Source organism: Oenanthe melanoleuca, chromosome 20 (genome assembly GCF_029582105.1).
Source record: "Oenanthe melanoleuca isolate GR-GAL-2019-014 chromosome 20, OMel1.0, whole genome shotgun sequence".
Taxonomy (NCBI): Eukaryota; Metazoa; Chordata; class Aves; order Passeriformes; family Muscicapidae; genus Oenanthe; species Oenanthe melanoleuca.
In genome coordinates this window covers 12,958,002-12,976,955 of record NC_079353.1, presented here as the reverse complement: position 1 = coordinate 12,976,955, position 18,954 = coordinate 12,958,002, and the positions used below count along the sequence as shown (strand labels likewise).

Below are 18,954 nucleotides of genomic sequence, written 5' to 3'. Positions count from 1 at the left end.
CTTGAGCCACTTTGACACTTTGGAGTGTCATCTGTATCATCTTTTCCTGCCTGGAAGATTTTTGTAGCCCTCAGCTGTGCTTAGAAATAAATCAGTAAACAACTATCTTCTCAATTAGACCTGCACAGGAGATTAGAAAATTCCTGATTAGGATTAAAAATTCATGGCTGGAAAAAAATCTGATTGTGAAAGCTGAAGAGCACTGGAAGGGCCCTGGTGCAAGCAGGAGATGTGGAGAGAACACAGGAGATGTGGGTTAGCCCTGGAGTGCTTCTGTAACTGAGAATAGCAGCTGGATAAAAGGAAAATCCTAAAAATGAGGAAGCAGAACAGAAGAAAAAAGAGTGTAAGGGAGCAGAGGAGGCAAAAATCAAGAGCTGGAGTCTGGCAGATAAAAAGTCTTCAATGTCAGGGATGTTTTCTGGGTCTGCTCCCTCCTTGCTGTCCTGGCAGTTTAACCAAGAAGGGTTTTCCTCCTGTGCCATCTTGGATACCTCAGATTTAAGGCAAAGCCTTTCAAGAACAAGAAGAAATCTTCTGTTGCCTTGAGCTTCAGCCATCTGTTTCTGAGCCTTTAAGTGTTGATTTGGCAGGTGATGTATTTTGTCCCCTGGTTGCTGCAGCACTTGGACTTTGCTGCCTGAATTCACCCTTGGAGATGGTTCTGGGAGTTCCTGCAGCAAGAAAGGGCAAAGAAAGGGATTGATTGCTTGCAATGGTTTGCTCTAAGATGCACATGTGGGATATACATTCATCTTTTGCTGATCTTTCTTCCTCAAAGTCCCAGCTATGTCTTCCTGTTCTGGGCTCTCTACATGCTGTGTCCTTGGCACCAGGAGAAGAAGAGCTGAGGATTTGATTCTTATAGGTATGGTTGGGGAAAAAAAAGTCTGATTTTTATATTCCAAGGCACAGATACATTTAGTTTTCAAGTATATATGTATGTCATGCCCCTGGAGGCACTGTCTGATGGCAGAATGACTGATACCTCTGAAGGTGGATGCTTAGCTGAGAATGACTAAAAATGTCCTTATAGCCTTGGGTCCATCTTTTCAGGTGGAATAACCTAACATAAATTCTTGTCCTGATTTTTGTTGAATATGTGAAATGGAGTTAACCCCAAACCCTGCATTTTCAGCCTGATTTTTGGCTGTGCTGAAGGCTGGTGATGCCCCTGGGAGCAAAGCCAAGCTCTAGTCCCTCGCTGGCCTAACCAGTCCTGTTTTAGTTTTAGGCCATTTGGGTGCCATGGGGGCAGGTTTTGTGGTGCTGGTTAGACAGTTCTGCAGACTGGAATTAATATGACCCTTCAAACAAAACCCCAAACCCACAGGAATCCAGAATTCATCATAAAACACAGCTCTTCTGCTAAAAATGCCTAATCAGTGCAAATCTCCCTGGCTGTCTGCTGCCTGAAATAACACCCAGCTTGTGCAACATTAACCCCATAATAAAGACTGTCCATTAAATTTTAAGAGGTGCAAATTCAAGCTTCAGAGCTCTCTGTTTGGTTACTATGCCCACAGGGCATTATGAAATATCCACTTGAGAAGCTAATGAAAGACAGAAGGCTTGCTGTGCTTCTGGCTTGGCTTAGCATCTGGGGTTTAACATCAGGCACTGGCAGATGGTCTGGAAGATTCTGCATTTGCACAAAGCACAGTAGTGGCAGCAGGAATTCAAGTGTGGCTTGCAGGTTTTGAAGGTTGGCACACAGTTAGCAGCAGGTGGGGGCCTTGGCTTTGGAGAGATCTTGCGTTTGGCATTTTTCTGGAAGAGAAAAAAAAAGAATTCACAGACAGGTGAAATGAGGGTGGTGAGCAGCAGGAGGTTCTGGGGGAGGAGCAGGTGGGAAGGTGCTGGGAAATAATGGGAAAAGGCGGCTTGAGACCAACCTGCTGAGCAAAATGACAAAATTCATCTTGACCATGAGTGGAGGGAGCTTTGGAAAGGGTCTGCAGGGAAGAGCGTGGCAGAGTGAGGAAAGGGGTGCAGAAATGTCCTCAGCACAACCAATGAAGGTGTTATGGCTGGCTCTCCCAGCTTTTCAGGTGAGTGAAAACTTCCTGTCATCTCCTGTTGCTGGGCTGTGACATGGAGAGAGCAGGGCAGTGACTGGGCAGGGCTCAGCTCGTGGTGCTCCTGGGGATCCTCACTGCACACACAGCTCAGGGAGGTGGCACACCTCTCATCTCCCCAGCACTGCAGCTGCTCTGCTGGGCACTTGGGAAGGTGGAAAATTTTGGGTTGCCCAGCATGTGCCTGGGGCCTGGGAGGGATCTCTGGAGCCCAGCAGGCACCTTGAGCACTTCTGAAACTCAGAATTAAGGCATTGTTTGGATGGGATTTTAAAGCCCATCTCATCCCACCCCTTGCCATGGCAGGGACACCTTCTGCTGTCCCATCCAACTGCCCTGGGACACTGCCAGGGGTGGGGCAGCCACAGCTCCTAATTTGCTTTCCAACATTATTGTTTCACTTCTATTTTTACAACATTTAGAGCTTTGAACTGTATGTAAATTATTTAAATCAGGGAATGACAGTAAAAGCCTTGCAAATTACTGCACCAAGGGAAACTCTAGAAGTAGCAAACTGTTCCAACCAGAGAAAGTTTTCTGAACAACCACCTACCTTGGATGATTTCTTGTTCTCTGCCTCTTTCCTGCTGACTTTCTGGGATTTTCTAGTTAAATCTTTAAAGAGAATAGCACAGCAAAATGCACAATCAGTTTTACAGAATGCTATTTCCATGAGATAATCCTATTTTTGTGTGAGAGGAGCAGATAACCTGCACTGCCCCCTCATTGCTGCATGTTTTGAAATGTTGTTCATCTCAATTCAGAGTCTGAACTCTGTCACTGCTGCTTGTGAGGAGCAGAAGAGCAACAGATATTTGTATTTTAGAAGAGATTTTTAACATATTGTTTGGTAGATGCAAACAATGAATTGTGAATTTTGAATCAGAGAAATAAAATTAAAGGTTTCTGTGAAAATGATTGGGGTGCTCATGCACAGTGGACACGTGAACAAAAATAGGAAAACTTTTTAGAATTCCATAATTTCTTCTGTTAAAAGCTAGTGCTTCATGCATAATTTTGAAGGAATTAACAAATGTACACTGCTTTCCACAAACAAAAACTCTGCTGATTTGGCATAAATTCTGCGTCTGTGATGCCACCTTTCATTCTGCAGTTCTTTGTTCCTTCTCCCCCCATGATCTCATTTTACAGAAAGTTACTTGCAAAAGTGTTCAATTCATGTGCCTGTAACTTTATATCTAATTTTAGATATTTATAACTGTGTAAATTCCATATTGGGGCTTGTTCTGGGCTCTGACACAGCAAGACTGTTAAAGTGTGAGACATTTCCCAGCTCACCCAGCTATTGTGGTGTTTTTGATCTCTTTACTCTGGTATGTGAGTTTTGTAATAAGCACCACCTGTATGTAATGGATGATTGAGATAAAAAACATCCATATCCCCACTGGTGAATGGTGGCCCCTTGTCTATTCCAGGATTTTTTATCAATATATTTTTGAATATTTACTGATTGCTAGGATTTACAGAGTTGCAGAATGAAGAATAAATATTTTGAGCTGGTTTGGGAGGTTTCATTTATCTTGTGTTGTTATAAATTAGGGTTATGGGGAGAAATGTGTGACAGCTCAGCTCATCTGCCATGCCTAAAGCATGGGCTCATGGAGAAATCAGCTGGAGGGATTTTATTTTATAGCTCTGATTTTAATTGGGGTAAGAGAAGTTATTGGAATTGTGAGAGTGAAAGCATCAGGGATCACAAGAACCACGAAATGGGAAAGCCTGGGAGGCTGCAGAACAGCACAAGCTTTGCTAAACTCTCAGTTAAACAACACTGAGTTAGTCAGGATGCAGAGGTTCAGATTTCCTTGGGAATGCATGTGTTTCTCCTTAAAGACACGTTGTCCTGAGAAAATGGAAAAATACAGGAAACAAGATAAGAACCAGAGTGCTTTAAATCAAAGCCCTAAAAACCTGCAAAAAGGAGTAAACAAGAGAAGCTTTATTTTTTTTTTTTTAATTTTTAGCATTTTGACATGCTTATGAATGTTCTGTAGCTGACTATCTCCAAACACTCAGGAGTTTCTTGAGAGAAGTTTGTATAAATTACATGGAAACAGTTAAGGCAGACATGAGGAAAGAATTTTGTGAAAAAAATAATTAAGCATCACCCTAAAGAGGCTCTCCCCAGACAGGGCAGGTGATCATCTGCCAGTAACTCAGGGATAGAGCTGGTCCTGTCTTGGATAGATAAATAAATGACCCCTGGCTCTCCCTTGCTGTGCTCTTTTCTTCCCCTGTTTAAAGGCCAAGTAAATTAATTTACCTGTCATATTAATACCTGTCAATACTGTTGATTTAGAGCAGACCCTTAAAACCCTCACATTATGTTCTTTTTTTTTCTCATGTGCATAAGATTTTCAAAGGAAGTTTATTTCCCATATTAGCACAAACCCACTTGTCTTCAATACAAAAAGGCTTATAGTGTGATAGGAGCTGAAGTGAAACCTGTAAAACTAAAATAAATTGTATTTTATTTTTCCTCTAAACTGAGGTTTACCACATTGTCACTCTTGGGTTCTGCAGCCTATGAAGCCAAGCAAAGTTATCCAAATAATCCAGAATAACCAAGAGCAGTGTTTCCTGCAGATCTTGTTAATTTGGCACCAAGGGCAGGTTTTACTCACCTACTATGGAGATGGGAGTGGGATCTGACAGGTCCATTTTGCTGCTCCTGGACAGGTTGCATTCTGTCTTCTCCTCAATGACCAAGTGGGAATCAGCAGCTCTGAACAGGCTGTAGCAGAGCAGGAGGCTGAGAAAAAGATTCCTTCTTGCCATGGTGGGGAGGAAAAATTCCATTGTCATGAAAACCAAAGTTGGTCAAAACCTGCAGAAGTGAGGCAGGGGTATAAATCTCAGCAGTGGTTTTCTGTCATGCTGTGCACAAACAACAAATTGCTGAGAATTTTATTTCCAGCACTTTGCCTCTGGTACTGGAATACCTGAGATTGTAGTTGTAAGAGTGGAAAAATGCTATTTCAAATACAACTCCCTGAGATAGTATTTTTTTCCTGATTCTTTTCTCAAAAGGTTTATTTCCCACAAGATGTGAGCCCAACTGAGCTTTATAATGGTTATTTTATGGCCAAGGGCAGAAACTCAACCACATCATCAAATTTTTCCCAGAAAATCTTGTCTAAAAATTTGTGCTCAAAAACATAGAAAAATAATGACAACTTAAACCCTCCCCAAATTGTGTTTCCTGTTAACTTTCTGCTCTTCAAAATAAATCATGAAGTAATGTCTTGTTTTATTGCACCTCCAAATGGCTGCTCTAATCCCATATAAATCACAGCCATAACTCATGTGAGTTATAAAAGGCCAGTGCTGTAAAGTGTTTATGTGCCTTGGGGTTATGCAGTGAATCATTTCCATCTCTGGGATTTGGGGACACTTCTGGAGGCACCTGAGCTGTGCCATTTGTAATAAATAAGAGGCCTTTTGTTCGCCTGACAGACTTTAGACCTTGGAGGAATATCACCAAGATTTGTGAAGTCAGAATGTGGGTTGTTCTGCTTTGATCCTCTGACAGACAGACCTTGAAAAAGATATCGCTAGAACTTGTTAATAACTTTGCTCTGCTTGATAGGCCTTAAAGTAAAAAGCCAGAATGTGTTTTGCTTTGCTTGCATAATCACATATTGTTTTAAGTGCCAAAAAAGGAGTCAGTGGCTGAAGAAGACTACTCGCCCTCATCCCCCGACCACCAGAAGGCAGAAAAAGACCCCCTAGCAACTGGAGGAGCATGCGCTGAACTACTAGAGGAGGAGCACGTCACCCAAAAACCTAACAGCTTAAAAGGAACAGACTAAGGGGGGGTAGGGTGCAGCAGTAGTTAATGGAGCGAGACTCTGCTGCCCAGCGCTGAATTTGCTTTTGCTTTCTGTAACCAATAAATCTTTAAATTGTTATTTGACCTTATATGGCCCATTGCGCTCATTTATAACAAATTTGGTGCCGTGACTCGGATCGAGATTTTGGAGGGGCTCTCTGCCTGCGGGGAGGCGCGCCCCACCATTTTGGTGGCCCCGGGGACGGGGGTCCTATCCCAACCTCGACCGACGAACCTAAAATTAAGAAAGCAAAAGCAAAGGTAGGAGGGCCCAATTGACCCCTTAAATTTTGTGCACAAAGTCCGGACGAAGACGCAGGACGCGTAAGTATAAGGGATCCGTTCGGGCGGGGTCGGGATCCCGGAGTACAACGTGTGGTGTGTGTGTGAGAGGGGGACTGGCAGCCAGATTCCCCAAGCGAGTGCGGACCCTTAGTAGTGCAGTTCCCATCGACCCGCGAGGGCGTGGGCCACGAAACAGGGGAAGCGAAAGTGATATTTGGTGTGAGTGAAGGTACTCCGGAGGAAATGGGGCAGGGGAAGAGTAAACCTCCTGCAAGTGTTAAACTCCCACCCATACCTAGAGATAGTCCCTTAGGATTTTTACTAGAAAATTGGGACCATTTCCCTGGAACGGAAGGGAAGGATAAGGCAAAAATGATATATTACTGTGTAGAAGTCTGGGGTGGGAAGGAGATTTCAAGAAACGTGTTCTGGCCAATATTTGGGTCAACAGAGGATTGGATAAAACAGAGATTAAATATTTGGGTAAATACAAAAAAACCTGTTTGTTTGGAGGAAAGTGAGTATGCAAAAATCTGGATAGCCCGTCCTGAGGTTTTTATTTTTAAATTGACTGAAAAAGGGAATAACAAAAATAAGAAAAAGGGAGGTAGGAATGAAGAAATCCTAATGGTACCCCCTCCACATGTGCCCCTACCGCAGGCCCCTGCCCCCAGTGCACCTCCCCCAGAGGAGGATTCGGATTCAGATCATTCGAGCTATTCAGGACCAGTCACTAGAGGGAGATCTAGGAAACAACAAGAAAAATTATTTCCATTAAGAGAAATGCCTATGGGGGGTCCTCAGGCAGGAATAGGATTTATATCTGTGCCCCTCAGTTCAGGGGATGTTAGGGAATTTAAGAAGGAAATGGGACACTTATTAGAAGACCCGCTGGGAGTTGCTGAAAGAGTGGACCAATTTCTGGGTCCTAATATGTATACCTGGGATGAATTACAGGCCATTTTGAACATCCTGTTTACGGCCGAAGAGAAAAATATGATTAGGAGGGAGGGCATGCGTATCTGGGACGCCCAACACGCTCAGGGTCCTGCAGCTAACACCAAATGGCCCCTTCAAAATCCTCAGTGGGATCATCAGGATCCTGCACATCGAACACACATGCAGGACCTGAGGACAATCATAGTTCAGGGAATTAGGGAATCAGTCCCGAGAGGCCAGAACATCAATAAAGCATTTAATGAGAGACAAAAGAAGGATGAAACCCCCACAGAGTGGTTAGAGAGGTTGAGAAAAAATTTCCAGCTTTATTCAGGAATGGATCCAGATGGTCAAATGGGACAGGCAGTGTTGAAGGTACATTTTGTGTCTAAATCTTGGGAAGATATAAGGAAGAAGATACAAAAGCTGGAAGATTGGCAGGATAGAGGCTTAGATGAGCTATTGAGAGAGGCCCAAAAGGTGTATGTCCGAAGGGAAGAGGAAAGTCAGAAACGGCAAGTTAGAATGATGGTTGCTGCGGTACGAGAAAGTAGGGAACAGGGTCAGAGGGAGACACAGAGGCGGCCAGTAAGAGAGCTTAAGGAGTCTAGGGATTCAAGGGAGAGACAGGACATTAAGGTGTGTTTTTATTGTGGGAAAAAAGGACATTTCAAGAAAGAGTGTAGGGTCAGGATTCGGGATGAAAAGGAGTTCAAGACAGATTAGAGGGGTCAGGGGCTCTATCTCTTGGGGACACGGAAACATCATAAGGAGCCCTTGATAAAACTGAAGGTGGGTCCCCATGGCCAGGAAATAGTTTTTCTGGTTGACACAGGAGCTGAAAGATCAACTATTCAGTTTTTGCCAAAAGGATGTAGTCTATCTAAAGAGACTGCCACGGTAGTAGGAGCAAAGGGAGAACCTTTTGAGGTGGGGGTTATTAAAAGGGTGACAGTTGAATCAGAATCAAGAATCGGGTTGGGAGACTTTTTGTTAGTATCAGAATCTGAATATAATCTATTGGGGAGAGACATGATTATAGAACTAGGAATTAGGATAGAAGTAGTAGAGAAGGAACTGCAAATTAAACTCTGTCCTCTCAGAGTGGAGGACGAAGAAAAGATAAACCCTGAAGTATGGTATAATCCAGGAAACGTGGGGCAGCTAAAAATAGCCCCATTTTCGGTGATTATTAGAAATCCGGAAGTCCCGGTAAAAATAAAGCAATATCCCATATCCCCTGAGGGTCGATGGGGATTAAAACCTGAGGTAGATAGATTGTTGAGCAAGGGGTTGCTAGAACCATGCATGTCACCCTTCAACACACCGATACTCCCTGTGCGCAAATCAGATGGCACTTATCGGTTAGTACACGACTTGAGGGAAATTAATAAACGCACAGTGGCTCGGTTCCCCGTGGTGGCAAATCCATATACACTCTTAAGTAAATTGGGGCCTAATAACTTATGGTATAGTGTTATAGATTTAAAGGATGCCTTTTGGGCTTGCCCTCTCGATGAGGCAAGCCGGGATTACTTTGCATTTGAATGGGAGGACCCCGATACAGGGAGGAGGCAACAGCTGAGGTGGACAGTGTTACCCCAGGGGTTCACAGAATCTCCAAATTTGTTTGGACAGGCATTGGAACAAATTTTGCAGGATTACCAAACAGGACCGGGAGTAACCCTGATACAATATGTAGATGATCTGCTTCTGGCAGGGGAACATGAGGAGGATGTAAGGAAAGAAAGTATAAGGCTGTTGAATTTTCTGGGACTTAAGGGGTTAAAAGTTTCTAAGACTAAACTTCAGTTTGTAGAGGAGGAGGTAAAATATTTGGGGCACTATTTAAAGAAGGGAGAGAAAAGAATAGACCCTGAAAGGATCCAAGCAATTATGTCACTACCTATTCCAAAAAACAAGAGACAAGTTCGTCAAATTTTAGGACTTACCGGGTACTGCAGGCAGTGGATTGAAAATTATAGCAGTAAAGCTAGATTTCTTTACCATAAATTAACACAGGAAGGGCTAATGAAATGGAGTCAAGAAGACACAGAGAAACTTCAGGAATTAAAGGAAAGTTTGGTCAATGCCCCGGTCTTAAGCCTCCCGGATGTGAGGAGACCATTTTTCTTATTTGTAAACATAGAAGAGGGTATTGCATTTGGGGTACTTACCCAGGATTGGGCAGGGAAAAAGAAGCCTGTTGCATATTTATCAAAAATTTTAGATCCTGTGAGTAGGGGCTGGCCAACCTGTTTACAAATAGTGGCCGGATGTGCCCTATTGGTGGAAGAAGCTAGAAAAATTACTTTTAATGGTAATCTCAAAGTAATGTCCCCTCACAACATCCGGAGCGTATTACAGCAAAAAGCAGAAAAATGGATTTCAGATGCTAGGCTTTTAAAGTATGAAGGAATTCTGGTAGAGGCACCCAATCTGACATTAGAAACCACTGCACTACAGAACCCGGCCGCATTTTTATACGGGGGACCGGAGCATGAGTTTTTGACCCATGACTGTATAGCTACAATAGAGGAGCAGACGAAGATTAGACTGGATTTAGAAGAAGAGGAATTAGAAAGTGGTGAAAGACTTTTCGTGGATGGATCCTCCAGGGTAATAGAAGGGAAAAGAAAATCAGGGTATGCAATAGTGCAGGGTCCGAACTTACAGGTGGTAGAGTCGGGTGCATTAGATAGATCATGGTCTGCCCAGGCATGTGAATTATATGCAATATTAAGGGCCTTGAAACTTCTTGAGGGGAAGGAGGGGACAATATATACTGATTCTAGATATGGATTTGGGGTAGTCCATACATTTGGAAAGCTATGGGAAGAAAGGGGCCTTATCAACTCACAGGGGAAGGATTTGATACACCAGAAACTTATAGTTGAGATATTAAAAGCTCTGAGAGGGCCGACAAAGTTAGCAGTGGTTCATTTAAAGGGACACCAACAAGGAATAGATTTAAAAAGCAGGGGGAATAATGCTGCAGATCAGGAGGCAAAACGGGCAGCCCTAAAGGAAATGGTCCTAAAAGAAAAAGGGGGGCAAAGGGGAAAAGATGGAGTCAAGGACGGTGAAAACACTGACACAATTTTTACGAATGAGGAGAAAGAGAGACTTAGAAGAATGGGGGTTACAGAGGAAGCAGGAAAGTGGATATTAGCAGACGGCCGAGAAGTGCTACCAAAGGCAATAGCTCAGAGGGTATTGTATAAGTTACATCAGAAAACTCACTGGGGAGCCCAGGGGCTAGTGGATCACTTTGCCACTAGGTACATGAGCATCGGGCTCCACGATATAGCTAAACATATCACAAAGGGATGTCCTACCTGTTTGCGGGTAAATCGAAGTAACCTCAGAAAATTACCCTATGGGGGAAGGCCTCTAGCAAAACAACCCTTTGCAAATATTCAAGTGGATTTTACCGAATTGCCAAAGGTGGGGAGAATTAAATATCTTTTAGTAGTAGTAGATCATCTCACTCATTATGTGGAAGCCTTCCCGACATCAAGGGAAACCGCACGAACAGTAGTAAAAGCCCTGCTGGAGGAGATAGTCCCCAGGTATGGTGTACCAGAAACAATTGACTCTGATAAGGGGCCGCACTTTACATCAAAGGTAACTCAGGAGCTGGCAGCAGCATTAGGAATAAAATGGGAACAACATACTCCTTGGCACCCTCAAAGTTCAGGCCGGGTAGAAAGGATGAATGGAGAAATAAAAAAACAACTTACTAAATTGGTACTAGAAACAAAATTATCATGGGTTAAATGCATTCCCCTAGCCTTGCTGAACATTCGGACTCAACCCCGGGCGGATTTGGGAATTTCCCCATTCGAGATGTTATATGGCATGCCCTATAGTTTAGAAAAGGCACAGACAAACCCAAATGTTAGTGAATGATACATTAACGAGTATTTAATAGCTCTGATGAAATTCAAAAAACAGTTATGGGAAAAAGGAATGTTGGTTCAGAGACCACCATTATATCTTGTATTACATCAGGTTCAGCCTGGGGACTGGATACTGATCCGAAGTTGGAAGGAAAATCCGATAACACCCAAGTGGGAAGGACCTTACCAGGTGTTGCTTACAACAGACACAGCAGTACGCACTGTGGAAAAAGGGTGGACTCACGCAAGCCGAATCAAGGGACCAGTAGATCCGTCTAAATTCACCAACGACCCTGGGTGGGAAGTGAAGGGCACACCTGGGAGCCTGAAACTGACACTTAAGAAGCGAGTAAGCTCTAATTAAAAAGACAGGTTACATTATTCCCACCCCACCACAGGTATGAGACTTTTTCCACATGGGAGATAGACTGTGGGATCCAACATACTATTCCTTCCTAGTAGAGCTCCGAGCAACAGGAGCACCAGTGGGGGGGGGGGAAGATCTGCTGAATGCAGCAGTGAAAATAAGATGTAATGCTGAAAATTGCTGGGGAAATTGTAACCCTTTTGTATGCTTTATTTGTTTAGTTTGTAAGGAGGAGTGGTGGACCCATTGCAGCAACAGTTACCCCCCAAGGGGAGTGTGTAAAAATTGTTATTCGGACCAAAGGCTACTCACCTCTCAGGTCCTGGTTACCAAAGTGGCTGCCAGAGAACTTTTAAGAGGATCTGAAGAGTGGTGGAAAATTTTTACAAAGGGGATAAACCCCCAGTTCTATTGTTATCACTCTAATGAACCTGCCCCATTTGTGGCTAGGATAGTAGCCGCCCTGTGCAGACGGTGGGTACCTGAACTCAGTTGCTATACCCCTCAAATTAAGAACCGCAAGTGGTATAAATACATAAAACGTATCAAAAAGCATGGGTCAAACACCCCTCCTGAAGAATACTCCTGCTGCCGAGAAGATGGAACTCCCCATAGCTCGTAGCAACCGAGTTGATGGGCAAGGCAGAGGAGACGAGAGCAGTGGAGGGGGGAGCCCGAGCAAAAGGGGAAAACGAGGAACAGGTACCCAGAGCTGTCGAGAGTCCAGGGAAAGGGAAAAGTCTGAGGTAAATTGGGAGGAAAATAAAAAGAGCAGTTGTGGAAAATGGGGAAGCTACCACCTCCAATTAGGAATCTTATATATAATGCTTTTGAAATCTGCACTTGCAAGCCATGAACCTTTTAAATGGTCATTAATAAGGTGGGAGGACCAGAAAGTACTTAGTGCAGTGGTGACTTCAGGAACCCCCTCGTTTAACTGCTACCTTTGTGACTTAACCCAAACGCACCCATGCTTGAACAAGGGGGGATTTTATTTTTGTCCGGCATCCAATCCAGGAAAACCTTATTGTAATCATCCTGGAGAATTTTATTGCGGATACTGGGGATGTGAGACAGTGGCTTTCGGATTTTCCCCGGGAGGAGGAAAGGATCAGTATATATCTGTAGGGTGGTGGCCTGCAGGATGCATTCCCCCTGAAATAGGAAAAGATCAGGGAGTGGGAAACCCTGGCAACTGCCATGGAATACAAATCAATGTTACAAACAATAAGGTCAAAGATGAGGTATGGACGATTGGCAAAACCTGGGGAGCTAGAGCATGGGAACCTGGAAAAGATAGGGGAGGACATTTCCTAATCAAGAGGGAACCAATTCCACATGATCCGGTACCTGTAGGGCCAAATCCAGTAATAGGTACCCAAAAAATAGAGGAAAATTGGAATAAGGCTATAAGGGAAAACACAGCAGTGGCCACTAATAGATCTGTAATTATGCCTGCCACTGTGTTACCACCAAAGCATGGGACGCTCTGGAAAGTAATGCAAGCTACCTTTGGGGTCCTCAACAGTACATATCCAAATCTAACCAAAGAGTGCTGGCTATGTTATACCATTAATCCACCTTTTTATGAAGCTTTGGGGTCCGCAGCAAAATCCAAACGTGTCAATGGATCAAATCCGCGGGAGTGTCTTTGGAAAACGGGGAAAGAAAGTACCCCAGGAATATCAATGGCACAAGTAAGTGGAAAAGGAAGGTGCATAGGCAATATACCTCGAGATAAAGATCATCTTTGTCAGGTAAAAATGGCTGTAACCGACTCCCGCAAGCCAGCTCAATGGCTGATCCCTGCTGCAAACACCAAATGGGTCTGCAACACATTAGGGGTAACCCCGTGTATATCAATATCTAATTTCAATGAAACATCCGAATACTGCATTCAGGTCATGGTAGTCCCCCGGATTGTGTACCACCCGAAAGACTATGTGTATGCTCATCAATTCACCCCAAAACACCACTTAGAGAAACGAGAACCGTTTACAGCCCTCACAGTTGCTGTATTGCTAAGTATAGGAAGTGCTGGGGTGGGGACAGGAGTGGCTTCCTTAGTGAACCAACAGCAAGGATTTAAGGATCTCAGAATTTCAGTAGATGAAGATTTAAGTAAAATAGAGAAGGCAATAGACGGTCTCGTAAAATCAGTAAGATCTCTTTCAGAAGTTGTATTGCAGAATAGACGGGGATTAGACCTGTTGTTTTTACAGCAAGGGGGACTGTGTGTGGCTTTGCGAGAGGAGTGTTGCACCTATGCAGACCACACTGGGATAGTAACTGACACCATGGCCGAGCTCCGAAAACAACTGGAGCAGTGTAAGAGAGAAAGGGAGGCCCAGCAAAATTGGTATGAGTCTTGGTTTAAATATTCACCCTGGCTAACAACCCTCCTGTCGACCTTAGCTGGACCAGTGATTTTAATAATTTTAGGGCTTGCTTTCGGCCCCTGTATTTTCAACAAAATAATTAGCATTGTAAAAAGCAGGTTAGAAGCCGCTCACCTCATGTTAATACAAGCAAAATATGAAGCCTTAAATGGGGAAGAGGAAAAAGATTACCTGGAGTTAAGTAAGAGGGAATTACAAAGATTTAGCGAACAAAAGTAATAATATAGAAAAAGGGGGGGACTTGTAATAAATAAGAGGCCTTTTGTTCGCCTGACAGACTTTAGACCTTGGAGGAATATCACCAAGATTTGTGAAGTCAGAATGTGGGTTGTTCTGCTTTGATCCTCTGACAGACAGACCTTGAAAAAGATATCGCTAGAACTTGTTAATAACTTTGCTCTGCTTGATAGGCCTTAAAGTAAAAAGCCAGAATGTGTTTTGCTTTGCTTGCATAATCACATATTGTTTTAAGTGCCAAAAAAGGAGTCAGTGGCTGAAGAAGACTACTCGCCCTCATCCCCCGACCACCAGAAGGCAGAAAAAGACCCCCTAGCAACTGGAGGAGCATGCGCTGAACTACTAGAGGAGGAGCACGTCACCCAAAAACCTAACAGCTTAAAAGGAACAGACTAAGGGGGGGTAGGGTGCAGCAGTAGTTACTGGAGCGAGACTCTGCTGCCCAGCGCTGAATTTGCTTTTGCTTTCTGTAACCAATAAATCTTTAAATTGTTATTTGACCTTATGTGGCCCATTGCGCTCATTTATAACACCATTCACCTGAGGTGACAGTCCCTGCAGGGTGACAGAGGCAGCCTGGACTCCTCTTCTCGTACTTCAAAGATTTTTATTTCCATGTGCTTCAGTTTTCTGCACTGTGGGAGCTCTTGTGTGTGTGTGGAAAATCCTGGGATCAGGGAGTCAGATGTCATGTCCCATATGGAAGGAAGATATTGGAGCAGTCTGTGCAAGATCAGTGAGAGATCTGGGCTGTCTCTACAGAGCACAGCTTTTCCAGGAAAGGAGGGGAATCCATGTGTAGCCCAGACGTGGGAAGGATGAAAACAAATTTCTGGAAGTGGCACATTAGTGAACTAATTGCCCACAGGAAAACAACAAATATTCTAAGAACAAAGAAATGGTGGACGAACATCCAAGAAAAAAAAAAAAAAAAAAAAAAGTGTGCTGTGCATTTGTGCTGAGAACTGCTGTTCTGGGAAGCAGGAATGCCAAAGGATTTGGGGCTGGAGTGGAAATGAGCACTGCTGTCAAAAGTGCAAATGGGAAAATTGCAGCAACCTCAGTAGGAGGGGGGATATTTGTTTGAGATGGTGTGGCTGTGCCTGGGGGGCATTCCAGAACACCACTAATTTATTTGGATAAAGCAAAGGAATTGAAAAGTGTGTCTAAAAAGAGCCTCAGAGTTCAATTCCTGGAATTCCAAAGGGAAATTGGAGAGTGTCTCAGTTTCTGGAATGAGAATGGGGTGAAAAATGAGTTTTCAAGGAAGATGACAAAGCTCAAATGAGATGAAGCTGCCAGAAGTAGAAGCCAGGCCCAAAACATTTCCAGGATTTGGATCATTCTGGTTCAGTAACAACTATACTTTAGAACTTTGGCTTTTCTACTACAGAAACTTGATTTAAATTTTTATTTTTTTTTTTTTCCTAAGAGATACAGCTTCTAAGCAAAATTGCTGGGAATGACATCATTTGTGTTATGGGCTAACTAATTACTAGAACTTCAGTTTTATTTATGATCTTACCAGTTCTCTGAAGCTGTGCCAGGAGTGTGGATCTTCACTTCAACTCTGGAATTTTGGGGACTTATACAATCATGAAGACAAAGATGTTGCTTTTACACTTATGGCATTACAGTTTTTCTACCCACTTGACCTATCTCTCTACTTATTTATTTCCAAGTGCTTTTTAAAATATTTTATTTTCTTTTTAGGTTTGTTTTTGTTTGTTTTGTTTTGGAGTTTTTGTTTGTTTGTGGTATTTAATTTTTTTTTTTTTATCTTACATTTTGATATCTCTGAAACCACTTTAGGTCATGGAAAAGAAAAGTTACCTCCAGAGTGTCAAGTATTGAGTCAGACCTATTGAAGCTGCCCATTTCAAAATCTTAGGAATATGCTAAAAGAGCAAATTCTGAAATTCAACTTGTAAATTATTAAAAGCTCAGTGTGAATCCTAAATAACAGATACATAGATATTATATATACATATATAAATATAAATATAAATATAAATATAAATATAAATATAAATATAAATATAAATATAAATATAAATATAAATATAAATAATATGTGGCTACATACTTTACAGCTGATGATTCACTAAGGGCCACTGGATGGTTCCCCAACTGGATGGTTGCTTTCCACTGGTGCAGGAAATGCCTCAGTTATGGGAACTTTTAAAAAGTTCATGGCAAAATTAATTTAAATTTTTTATCTCTGCAGGGAGATAGGAAGAGAATGATGTACACACCCAGAAATTTTAAACTGGGATATCTCTATTGTACTGTACTTTATATTTTGCTAAGCAGTTAAAGTATCATGTTGAATTAATTCAATAGTATTTATAATGTAATGTCTTTCTCATTATCCCAGGTTGATTTTTAATGGGAAAATTCAATATACTTATTGCAAATAAATGAAAAGTTTAACCACCTGAGTGAAGAAATTTAAAGAGAAATTGTCTGATTTGAAAGAAAAAAACAAGATGGCTATTCCACTTAGGTTGGGCATTTTTCTCATTAAATTTGTTTTTCTAAAGGAATGTATTACCATATCAAAAATAAGAAAGTTAATACTTCTACTATGTAAATATCCTCTATGAGCATGCACACTTAATTAACAGAGATTTTTATTATTTAGTCAAGGGTTTTAGTAGGTGTTCAGTCTGTAAAATAGTGGGGAGTGATTGATGTGTATCTCTGCTTCTTTGTCTGTGTGTTACATATTGAAGAGAATGCTTAAGAAAAAACCTATTTAAGCCAGCAAAATCCTTCAGTTTTCAGTGAATTGGATTTTTTTTAATGTACAAGAAAAAGGGAAGATAATGAAGGAAAATACTCTGTTATTTGTGCATTTTTTCATTTGGACTAGAATGCTGTGAAAGCTTTCTGAGCCTGCTTCAGTGGGGAAAAAAAAATTATTCTGTGAAGTGGGAAATGCATCAGGAAGTGAAACTCTGATATTTGCTCTGGTTTGTTTTTTTTCCCTGAGAATATCCCATGTTTGCTTTACAAATATCAAAGAAAAAACCAAACCCAACTCAAAACAACAACAAAAAAGATTCCAAATCACCACAAAAACCAAATGACAACAAATCCCCTTTAAGCCCTAATAAGCATCAACCTTCTAAAGAGATTAAATTAAATTAAATAATCTAAAATGAGAGACTTCAGGCTATCCAAATAAAATTTCTGGAATTTTAAAGGGGGACAGTCCAGTGATGCCTCTGCAGGACTTTTTCTGGGTTGGCCAGAGCATTTCTCACATTAAGAAATTGCCCAGAAATTCCAAAATTTCCAGCCCCAGCACCAAAGGCACTTCAGAACACAGAGAGTTTCCTGTGCCTGTGGTGTGGCTGAAAGGCAGCAGAGAGAGAGAGCTGTGAAGTTTAGATGGAGAAATAAAACAGAGAAAAGTGGACAAAAATCTGGACAGCAGAAATAAATGAGTCCTTTTTGGAAAATAACAATAGTTATTATTATTAAAAATAATAAAAATATAATAGTTATTATATTAAAAATTGTTCATTTTTCCAGTGATTGCAGGGACTATAAAATGGATAGAATTGAGTAGAAATTGATGTTAAAAGAAAAAATCTGGTACAGCAAATAGCAGCCAGAAATGATCTCTGCATTTATATCTTGTTAATTGTGTTTAGCAATCATTGCTCGCTGAACTTGCACAAAATTAAAGAATATTAAAAATACTAATGGAAGGCTGGACAATGGGATATGTGTAGTGTAGGATTAGTTTTTGTGAGGTGCTAAAGAGAAAGCTGACAGGGCAAGTCAGAAAAATACAGAACATCAGTTCAATGAAAAATAGTATCACTCCTAAAATAGACAAAATCCAATCCCTTATTGTTATGAAAGCTTCAGGAAAATAAAGGTTTGTTTTAAAATTATATCATAATTTTATTTACTGCACTTAGGGGAATAAAATAACGAATAAATCGATAAAATCAATTGGAACAGTGTAAAAATAAAGCTTAGGAAATGTACGTTGTTAATTTTAAAAATCATGTAATCAAAGAGTAAAGAGAGATAATTGCAGGGAAAAAAATCCTTAGAAGTAGACTAAATGGAAAAAACAAAAAGAAACACCAAACAGAATGGAAACAACCCAAATGGCAGGCGGGGCATGGAAAGGAAAGTTTTGGAGTAGAAGAGAAAAGCAGAAGAGCAAAATAACAAAGAAAATAACAAAGTCGGGAGAGTTTTAAGATTTTCCTGCTCGCCAGGGAGGTGAGCAGGAGTGATGCGAGGGAAGGGAAGGGAATCTGAGCGGAGAGCAAGGAGAGCGGGGGGCACAGGGATGTCCTGAGTTCATCGGGGCTCGCTCCTACAGAGGCACAGGGATGTCCTGAGTTCACCGGGACAGGCTCCTACCGAGGCACAGGGATGTCCTGGGCTCGCTCCTACCGAGGCACAGGGATGTCCTGGGCTCGCTCCTACCGAGGCACAGGGATGTCCTGTTCATCGGGACTCGTTCCTACCGGGGCACAGGGATGTCCTGCTCACCGGGACAGGCTCCTACCGGGGCACAGGGATGTCCTGTTCATCGGGACAGGCTCCTACCGAGGCACAGGGATGTCCTGTTCATCGGGACAGGCTCCTGCCGAGGCACAGGGATGTCCTGTTCATCGGGACTCGTTCCTACCGAGGCACAGGGATGTCCTGCTCACCGGGACAGGCTCCTACCGAGGCACAGGGATGTCCTGAGTTCATCAGGGCTCGCTCCTACCGGGGCACAGGGATGTCCTGAGTTCATCGGGACTCGCTCCTACCGAGGCACAGGGATGTCCTGGGCTCGCTCCTACCGGGGCACAGGGATGTCCTGTTCACCGGGACAGGCTCCTACCGAGGCACAGGGATGTCCTGTTCATCGGGG

The 18,954-nt window shown here is 42.5% G+C and overlaps 1 protein-coding gene across 1 annotated transcript; it reads right to left on the bottom strand.

Moving 5' to 3' along the window:
• Positions 1 to 769: 769 nt before the first annotated feature.
• On the bottom strand, positions 770 to 18,503 carry ASIP (agouti signaling protein). Its single transcript, XM_056507640.1, has 4 exons — positions 18,453 to 18,503; positions 4,724 to 4,926; positions 2,632 to 2,693; positions 770 to 1,770 (listed from the first exon to the last, which is right to left on the bottom strand). The coding sequence occupies exons 2-4, from the start codon at positions 4,902 to 4,904 to the stop codon at positions 1,594 to 1,596; spliced, it is 420 nt and encodes a 139-aa protein (XP_056363615.1). The 5' UTR covers positions 4,905 to 4,926; positions 18,453 to 18,503; the 3' UTR covers positions 770 to 1,593.
• Between the last annotated feature and the right edge of the window lie 451 nt (positions 18,504 to 18,954).

Excerpts from the sequence above, each read along its gene's own strand:
- ASIP (XM_056507640.1), bottom strand. The coding sequence starts at position 4,904 with ATGACAATGGAATTTTTCCTCCCCACCATGGCAAGAAGGAATCTTTTT. Across the intron at positions 2,694-4,723 it reads CACTCCCATCTCCATAGTAG|ATTTAACTAGAAAATCCCAG; the intron begins GTGAGTAAAACC and ends TTCTCTTTAAAG. Across the intron at positions 1,771-2,631 it reads AGAACAAGAAATCATCCAAG|AAAAATGCCAAACGCAAGAT; the intron begins GTAGGTGGTTGT and ends TTTCTCTTCCAG.